The 10,288-nt window shown below is 38.6% G+C and overlaps 1 protein-coding gene across 1 annotated transcript in view; it reads left to right on the forward strand.

Annotated features, from left to right (window-relative positions):
* Positions 1-6,865, forward strand: part of LOC146540224 (TWiK family of potassium channels protein 7-like) — a 76,258-nt gene extending 69,393 nt beyond the window's left edge. The window contains exons 2-3 of the mRNA XM_085197715.1: positions 4,027-4,680; positions 5,672-6,865. Of these exons, the coding sequence (XP_085053841.1) occupies positions 4,137-4,680; positions 5,672-6,408 (1,281 nt within the window). The 5' untranslated portion in view covers positions 4,027-4,136 and the 3' untranslated portion in view covers positions 6,409-6,865. The remainder of the gene's footprint in view (positions 1-4,026; positions 4,681-5,671) is intronic.
* Positions 6,866-10,288: the final 3,423 nt, after the last annotated feature.

The following is a 10,288-nucleotide window of genomic DNA, read 5'->3' on the forward strand; positions in this document are numbered from 1 at the left end:
TTTATTTGGTCAAGGCTCAGTCCTGCTACATTACTCTTTCTTTATAGCTTCAGTATATTCGAAGTGAATTTTATAACATTTTAACTTGTTTTATGAAGAAGAGATCTTAATAAATAATCAAAAATGGAAATTTAAACCTTAATAATAATATTGTCTCTTCTCTAACCTTAATAATAATAGACTCTCTGTTCCCTACTTTAAATGGCATTGGAACAGAACTTAACGCCGCTAATTACCTGTAGTAATTAGTATACCTAATACTAAAATACCAACGTCACCGTAGCATTAAGTTTATAGTCAAAAATCAGCAGCATCGTGAGTTGGCTGTCGAGGAACCTTTTCATCTTTGATTGTTTGGCCGACGGCGCTGCCTCTACTACCTTACTGAATAGAAGCGCTGAAAGCCGGAACAAGCCTACATCTCTCTCTCTCTCTGTTTCCAGAGTGTACATTAGCATTCTGTAGCCCACATTGCTTGAAGACTTCATCAATATTATATGACGCGTCCACACGCTCGGACCGGCAACTGAGCTTAAAAAGTTGACCTATTTTTAAATATGCTAAACTTAGATTTTAAGTGTTTTAAGCTTGCTTTTTTTCAGATTTACACAAAATCCCGTATGCAACAGGATAGGCAAAGGGAGCCCAGTGTTAAGAGATTCTGTTTAAGTGGCGAAACTCAAAGCCGCGTTTTGCGTCGACACCAGAGAGAAGAAATGAAAACATAAAATATTTCATGTCTTCGACTGGGAATCGAACCCGCAGTCTGTAGCGCTTACACGCTTGTGCCCGTACATTCCAAATCGCCTCTATGCTACTTCTTACATTTTTACAAAATTACAAAGCTTAGGTTAGGTTAGAGTTAAATTTAGGTTCTACCAATCAACACACGATGTCTTAGCATTCGGTCCTCATCTCATTAAATATAAAACTAGACTAGCTTTTACCTGCTACTTGTATTGCGTGGTCAAATGGAAATAGTCACGAGTCGCCTATGACACAAGACATACTCTTCCTAATCCCGTGGGTTACGTCGACATCGATTAACGTGAAGGGCCCTTCACGATAAATAGCTATCCATCAAAAAATAACTTTTAATAACAAACCGAACTCGAACAAACAAACTCTACTACTTTATAAGTATAGAATAGTAGTATATAAGTATAAATACAGATTAACATAAAAAAGTAATTAAGCCTTATTCTTTATGTCAATTAAAACGATACTTTTTTAAAAAACAGAAAGGAATCACTCGCGAACCCGACCGCCGGCGACAGCTGCGCGGGTGTGCGGGTGTGCGGGGACTTAATGGAGAACAATATTTAATGTTATACAGTTAAATCGTTCAATATTCAAATATTTGTACTGTGCGCTTAAATGTTACTCGGGGAAGCGTTATAGTATTTAAAATATGGACTTTTCCCCGGTTCATATTATTATCCCGGTTTTGTCTCTAAATGCCTAAACATATATTCTTGAATCATAACTATGAATACTCTCGATTAAGTCACCTTTTAGACAAACAAAACTAAATGAAAATAGGTTTATCCATTTGTGAGCTACCATGCCGTAGGCAGATACACAAGTCAAACTAAGCCTATGAAAGTTACTTACATCCCGTCATCAACTATAAAATAGCTTAATATCATCTTCAAATGACTGAACATAAGATATTCTTGAACGATGATTAAAAACACTAGATCATCAAGCTATTTTTCAAACAAAAAATATTTAATCGAAACAGCTTCGTCTGTTTGGGACATACGATGGTACAGACACGTCAAACTTATAACACCTCATGTTTGCGTCGGGAATTAAACACCTGAGAAAAGAGTGATTTGTCACTAAACATCAAAAATGTGTTTGAAAAGTCAATATTCTAAATAATAATATAATTAACAATTCAACAGTAGGTACCACCAACCCCCACCGCCGCAAGTTCGTTACCAGCTATCCCTCACAGTGGGGTGACCACAGGTTTGCGTTAATTGCTTTCCCGGTTCAATAACCATTGCTATCGGATTGAGTCGTTGGGAAGTACTTGGAAGCTCTTATTGATCATAGTTGTACATGTTACTTAACGGTGTGCGTACAGCTCAGAGAGAGAACACTCGTGGAAGTATTTTTTTAAATTTCCTCATTTTGGTAACTACTCAACACGAAATATCGGGAAAATTCAGCGATGCATGGAGAACTGAGTGTCTTTACACTAGATTTCTTCTGCTTACCCTCCTGAGCGGGGAAAAGGGATGAGTTAAGATATATGTATACTCATAGAGCAAACTTTGCCTTTCTAGAAGTTAAATTACGAGTTGTGATTTAACAGCAATTTATTTTTGAGATATGTTTATTGCCTCAGTAACTTATTAAGTGATTTTCGATTCAATAAAAATATAAATCACGAAACACGATTGAATCACTAAGTAATAAGCACCTTTATTAAGACCCTTCTAATAAAATAAGGATTGAAGAAATCTTCGCAAACAACATTTTAATATTAAATCTCCCCAATAATTGTATCAAATATTTAATAAATACTAAACAACCTTACAGCAGTCGGTCTGCTTATTAAAATCTTCATTCGCCTCTCATTGTGTATTCACTTTGAGTGTCTTTGATTGAGGATCTCCGCCGTCACTCATTTATTTAGACGACGATCAAAACCGTAGCCGGTTGAGAAGTGCAAAAGGGTTCCATCGATTTGTCTTTATATAGAGAGTCCAGTCTTTATTATATTCGGGACAGATTATTAATAAAAGATATTATCATTACTCATATAAGGTAGTTGCTGCGCAACGGCAAACTATTTAAATGCAATAGTTGTGTTCGATTTCCGCTCAAGCAAAAATGATTAGCATTTTTTAACGCTAGCAACCGCAAAAAAAACAAACTGCAGCATTGAGTTCCACCACTCGACACCAAATGTTTTGACAATGCAAATATGCGCGCAGATTTGCGGAATTCGTCGGTAAGCGGTGAGCGGAGTGTCTTAACACTAGGCTCCCTCTGCCTACCCTGCTACGTGCGGAATAAAGCGTGAAGCTGGAAAAAAAAGCAATAATTCGTTCCCGCTTATGCCAGCGGTGTATCCATGCAGAACAATAACATGTTATATGTAACTTTTGATTCACTCTCGTACGTACTGAAGTCGGGGCCGGCCTCGGGGACATCACTTTCCGCATCAATGGTTTCCAATTTGAGTTTCCGCTGTATATTTATTATAAATATATTGATTTACAAAATATTTTTTTTACTTTATTGCATTACATTTTTAAATATCTATTATGTTTTCTCTGTGACCGTATTTATCTGACTTTACGTTGTATCCCGTATATAGTAGAGGAGGCAGAGGGAACCTAATGTTAAGATACTCCGTTCCCCACGTATCATTTAATTTTCTAGATACTGCGTGCGTGGCGAAATAAACGCAACCCTTTGTTTCGTTACCAAAGAAAGGAAATGAAAGTAATTCATTCTACGACTGGGAATGGAACCCACCTTCACATCTCCGCTAGTACGAGCATAAGCATAAATAGTTTACAACTAATTACGTTATACCACAAAGCTTCTTGCTGACAAAAAGTTATTAGCAAGCTAGTTGCAAAGGGGGGTTCTTGTCCACGATCATATTTGTCAATGTTCATTACAAATATTGTCCATTTTAATAAAATCTCTCCCTATAACTATAATTAGGATGATAATAAATAATGATTAATAGTATAGCAGGATAGGAAGAAGGAACCTCACAACCTAGTAATGGATAGAACAAATTCCGTTCCTCTTAAAATGCTCTCGTCCCTCAGTTTCCTCGGAATTCTGGAGGCAAAGGAGGAAGAGTTGAGTGGCGGAACTCACTACCGCGGTTTGTCTATTTATCAGAGTGAAGATATTACAATATTAAATATTTCATTTCCTCGAGTGGGAATTGAATTCACAGCATGTCGCGTTTACAGTCGAACAATTGGCCTTATTGATGTGTAATAAAGTAATAATTGAAGAAATTAATAAAAAAATCTTTTGTTTCAGATTGTCCCAAATCTACTTTTACGAGAACCTGAGCTGTAATCTAGAATGTTGAAAAGAACAAAGAAAAAAAGACACCACAAGAAGTACAAGGTGCGGTAAAGTATGTGGCAATGATCAACATGATAGAGGACGGCGCTAGAGACCCGTCCAAGCGAGCTCTTAGGAAAACTGAACCGCCTCTGATTGAAGAGTCCAGCTGTTGCTTCGTATCTCGACGAGACGACACCAGGCTATTCTGCTGCAGGTGCGCTCACAAGCGACGCGCCTCCCCTCTCACTTGCCTGGCGATATGCTTTCTGGTTCTTACCTACAATCTTATTGGAGGGTTCCTGTTTCTCGCAATAGAAGGCAACTCTGTACCGGAAGAAACGTCCGTAGCAGCATCAAAGCCGAACTTGAGTCAGACGCAAAGCGGCGATCTTCGTTCTAGAACGGTTGAACGGCTTTGGTCTATAACTGAGGATCTAAATATACTTTACAAAGAAAACTGGACTAAATTAGCTGCTAAAGAACTGATGGACTTTCAAAAAGTTCTGATGAAATCTATGAAGTCTGGAGACGCGCCGAGCATATCCACACAGTACGACGCTCTGGACTACCGGTGGACGTTCGCTGGCAGCTTCCTGTACGCGCTCACCCTCATCACCACGATCGGTGAGGTTTTGAATATTTGATGTGACAATGTAGCGGCAAAAAGTTAAGTAATTCACACTTGTTTTCTAAAACGTGACTTGCTTCCAAGAGTGAAATATTACTTGACTTTCTGCCAAACTTACCATTTTATCGCAATAACGTATTCATATATTGCCCTGAGGAATAATAACATCCTCCACCTCTGAGCAATAATGCTGATTTATGAAAACACCATGTATTCTTAAACTATAATCACAAACACAACAAAATTAAAAAATAAATTAAGAAAAAATTTAAATTGAGCCAAAATTATAATGATATGAAATGTACACAACATTTCAGAATATTTTTTTTCTCTGTAGTTACAATACCCAATTAATGTTATGATATTAATGTTTCCGCACGACACTGGTTCGTGCTTCCAGAGAAGAAAAAAACAACAACCTTTATAATTAAATAATCTTTCGGTAGAGTAAATGTAAAATAGAAAATCTGTTAAAATGATTGGTACTTCAATTTTCGTTTTATACGTCACAAGAGCAAGAAAATACTAACGACGAATAAATGAATAGCTAGTTCGATATTAATGTAATTTTTTTTTAGCTTCACTCTATATCTCGCACACTCATACCCTGGCAGGGTAGGCAGAGGAAGAGATATTGCGTGTTTGAGATACAGAAATCAATGCAGCGCTTTGTCTCGTTACCAGAGTAAGAAAAAGAAAATATATTTTTTTATGAATATCTAAAATTATAATTTATATTAAAAATATGAAAATCAGCTTCACGATGTATCCCGCACACAGCAGGATAGGCAAAGAGAACTTAGTATTAAGATATTCTGTTCCCTATTTTCTGCCGAAATCGTAAGGCATTGAGTGGTGGAACTCAACGCCGCGGTTTACCTCGTCACCTGTGCCCCTGTGCCACGACTGGCCTTAATATTTAAAATATTAATTAATATTAATTTACATTTGTAAACATTTATTTGTATAATTGACATTCTATTCCAGGCCATGGAAGTGTAACTCCGAAGTCGTCTACGGGCAAGCTAGTGGCCATAGCGTACGCGTGCGTCGGCATCCCGCTCATAATGCTCTATCTGTCCACTATCGGGGAGGCGCTCTCAAGGAACTTCCGCGCTCTCTACGCGAAGCTGTGCCCGGCGCGCCTCAAGAGTGGGAACTTTCACTCGAAGGAAGACTGCCTGAGCCGCTACAACATGCCGGGCGTCGAGTGCAAGCAGTTCGTGGATTGTGATAGAAAAGAGTTTTGTGATCGGCAAAAACGGACACCGTTCCAAGCTGCGTTAAATTTAGACAGTTTTAGTGGCGGTTACCATTGGACGTGCCGGGACCACACGCGAGTGCCGATCGTACTTAGTTTACTATTAATCATTCTGTATATAGCTTTAGGTACCTTCGTGTTTCATACGACGGAGAGGTGGAACTTTGTGGACGGGTGTTATTTTTCCTTTTCAAGTCTCGCGACTATAGGTTTTGGGAATCTGAAGCCAGGTTTATACGCGAGCACGGTGTCGGCGAAGACGGAGGACATCGCCGTGGGCGTGTGCTGTATATATATTTTAGTGGGAATAGTTGTAGTAGCCATGTGTTTTAATCTGATCCAGGAGGACTTGAGTTGCGCGTTACGTGGCTTCACCGCACTCTGCACCGGGAGCTCGAAGACGCGCGCTGTGCACAGTGTAGAGAAGTGCGACGAGAAAATCTCGATGGCAGTAGTCTCCTGACATAGGGAGACAGCTGAAGGGCCGTCTGTCAGCTGTCATGAAAAGCGAGCGCAAGTGAGCTTCAAGATAGATAGCTCGAACCCAACCAAATTTAACAGCTTGCCACGGAGAAAGTCTACCGCGTACGGAGAGGAGAGTTTCCAGAGGAACACGCCGGCGCGTCGCTCTGCGGGACACGCGGAGAGGTGCGTGGAGTACTTCGTGCCTCGCAGCCTGAGCGAGTTCAACCTGAGCGGCGCAGGAGTGGACGTGAGCGAGCTGGTGGCGGTCGGCATCAACGCGCTGGGGGACCGTGCGAGGGCGCGACGGGACAAGATGGTGACCTTCGAGGACGAGGGCGCCGGAGTGTCCGCCGAGAGAGCCTTCGCTGATGATGTATTCATGTGACACTGCGGTGTCGTAGGTTTGTTGGTTCGGACATTTGTTACTTAATAATAAACTTAACATTTTTTAAGTACTATTTGTTTTATTTAATCTTAAGATCTATAGAAAAATTAAAAATGAAAGTTTAAATGAAAGATTAACTAAAATTAAAAGCTATGTGTATTCGTATTAATGATTTTGCTTCAAAACAATCTTTCTTCTTCAGAACAATCAATCTTTCTACAAGTAATGTAATATTTTTAATAAAAAAAAATTACATAAAAATTAAACTTTAAAAATTAAATTTTATTTTTCGAAATTGTATAATAACTCGAAGTTAGACCACAATCAATATGGTACTTGTTGCTTTATAACATTATAACAATTAACGCCCAATTCCAATTTTATGTGTACGATACGACACCCAAAGGTTAAACATATAAAATACCTCACAGTTTGATGAGGGACTGCACCATAGAAGCACAGTTTTGGTCTATTAGGACGGATCGAGGGCGATGTGTACAAATAGGTTGTAACGCAATTTGCAGGCGACTGCTGATATTAATGAGTGGTGGGGGGGGGGGGAGTGGGGTTCGTGATTGGAGTTTCAACCGGAAATAGGACAGCGGGGTCCGTCTATACTTGAGTGAATTGGTCAGTACGTGCGGTACGATGTTACTGGAAAAATTGTTAATCAAAGAGGTGTTAATTTTAAGTATCTGGTCGCGGCGCCGCTGGTAAGCGGCGGTTGTAGGTTCGACCACATGGAATATGTAATATTTTCATTTCTCACTTAGGTAACAAAGCAAAGAGCGGCGTTAAGCACCGCCACTCAATACACTATTTCTAAAAATCGGCGGAAAGCAGGAAACTTCTTCTTCTCTTCACTTCTGCATACAAATGATTCGCGCAGTATCTCTATGAAACAAAGTTCCGTATTGTTCTACGTCTACAATAATGTATATCCTATACACGAGGAACGTGGAAACTTTAGTTCTTATCGCAACAACAAACTATCAGGAACTTATTACGAGTTTATATTACGTTATGTACGCACATCATTTGTTACTAGTACTTACTGTATTACTTTCGAAATGTATCGCGTCGCTTTAACGTGGTTTAAATACAAATGTTGTTTTTAAATCTATAAAGTGACTATGACATTATGTTAATATTTCGATAAAGAACTTCATACAACAAAATCAAAAGTTAAAAACGCGGCTAGACCCTTATACATTGTATTTTGCTCCATCAAGCTGACCAGCGAGGATATCATGGTGAGAATGAAAAAGAACGTGCTCAGGTGTGTTGGAAGAAGAATGCGACTGGCAGAGGGAGACCTCGGTTGACCTTTGAAAACAAAGTATTTATGTTGGATGGAAGTACCGTAATAAACGTGAGAACACATTATAGGGGGGTACACAATGTACATTGTACGTACGAGAAGGATGATGGAATGGACGAGGCGTAAGAGATATGGAGAGAAGATTGCATTTTGCACTCCGTTGTCTCAGGTTACCCCACTGGGGATGAAGCGTAAGTAAAAAAAGTCCTGGACAATGATAAGTGAACTTTAATATAGATGTAAATGTACATAAATGCGCTTTCTGTGCATTCAAATCTTAAATTATATAGTATCTGTAATATTTATGCTTCGTAAGTCATATAGAGAAATATTAAATATTAGTAGTAGTTTCCTGCCACTGACAGAAAGTGAAAAACTGGTCACAAAAAATAAATAAAATGTATTCTCATGTATATCGGCAAATAAAAAAAAACTGTCCAATTTAAATCCAAATTTGGTTGAACGATTCATTCATTACATCGAACAGAATAGAATGTGGGACGTTTGTGAGCTATGTGACCCCTGTGACCCCTGTGCGATTGTATTAGCCGCGGTCGCTCGCTCCATACAAACGGCAACTTGGAAATTTGAAGCATTCACGAGGCAACCAAAGCTGCTTAAATGTGAGCGTTGTACGACGTCGTATGGAACTGGTGCACGAAATTATGAGTTAGGTTAGGTTACATTATGTTTTTTCTTCCAATTACTATGTAAAGTATAACCTACTTGTTTAAAAAGTTTAATTTTTATGTTTTATCAGGTTCGGTAGAAGGAACCTAGCGTTAAGACATTCCGTTCCTTACGCATCGTTCAATTTTCAAGACATTAACTTAATGCTACTAAATATCACTATACTTATAACTATAACGGTTTGGTTAAACCTATAGCCAAGGCAGTTAAGTACTCAGAGTCTATCTCTGGAGTTCTTAGTAATTTATTAAAAACATTAAAGTGTTTAAAAAAGAATTCTCGAAATGCGTGGAATAGTTCTTGAAAACTGGAACCGTGCCTGTACTGCTCGGGACCTCTGGCAACGGAATTTGTCTATTAGAGAGGAGAAGATGAAATAATTTAAATATAATCATTTACCAAGTGGGGATCTAACCTACGACCATCTCGTTTACAGTCAGAGACTTCCTCTTATGTTCACTGACTAAACCAATATTCTAAACTGGCACAACAAGACGGCCCTAGGAAGGAAACTAAAACAACAGAAACTTAACAAGACATAGCTGACGTAACGTAAGTGCAGGATGAGGACCTTCAGGCTGTCGGCGTCTTAATCGATTTAACGTTCGAATGGAACTAGTTCCACAACCGCAGGGCGAGGAAAAGTTCTCGATCAACTTAATCTGGGATCTCTCTGTAATTGAATTGTTTTAGGCTATATTTCTATGGTATATATCTTTAACATATAAAAAAAATAAGTATTTGTAATTTCAAAGAAACCGTGCTTTCTCAAGTGTATATAGTTATTTATACGATACTAAAACGTAATCAAACATTTTTGACATGTTTGTCTGTCCGTCTATTTGTCTTTCTGTTTATCCGGGCTAGTCTACGTTACAGCTGAAGCCTGAGCCCTAGAGGGAATTGTAGATCATATCATATAGGTTACTTTTTATCCCCGAACTCCCGCGGGTTCGGAATTTACACAAACCGGGTGTGCCATGCGCATGTAGATAACTATAACTAAACATTTTTTTTCTATTAAATACGACAATATTTGCGATCTGAATAATATAAAATCCCAAAGAGAAACTAAATTAAAATGTCTTGAGCTTCCTGTTATAAATCCTTCAAATTTGAAATGATTCCAAACTTTGATTGTTAATTCATAATGGAAAAAAATATAGGTATCGGTTTATATTTCATATTTTTATCAGCTTTGGCTCATATCCCCTTTTTACAATATAGGTCTAGGTTAGGAGGCTAGATGACTTTTTCTTAGTTCCGCAATATCCTTCGTATAGCAGAATAGGCTACGAGAACCTGGGAACCTAACGTTAAAGCTCTTCGATCACATCAAGACACTTCTGTTCCCCACTTTCCGTCGAATACGTCACACAGTATTTTACACCAAGTTTAAATATGTCCCATATCGAATATGAGTTCCTAGAAGCAGTCGCCAGTAAATCTGGGCGTTTAGAGATTAACCCAGTTTAGTATCGA

This window comes from Heliconius melpomene, chromosome 2 (assembly GCF_056956725.1).
Source record: "Heliconius melpomene rosina isolate 202511_hmr_F chromosome 2, ASM5695672v1, whole genome shotgun sequence".
Taxonomy (NCBI): Eukaryota; Metazoa; Arthropoda; class Insecta; order Lepidoptera; family Nymphalidae; genus Heliconius; species Heliconius melpomene.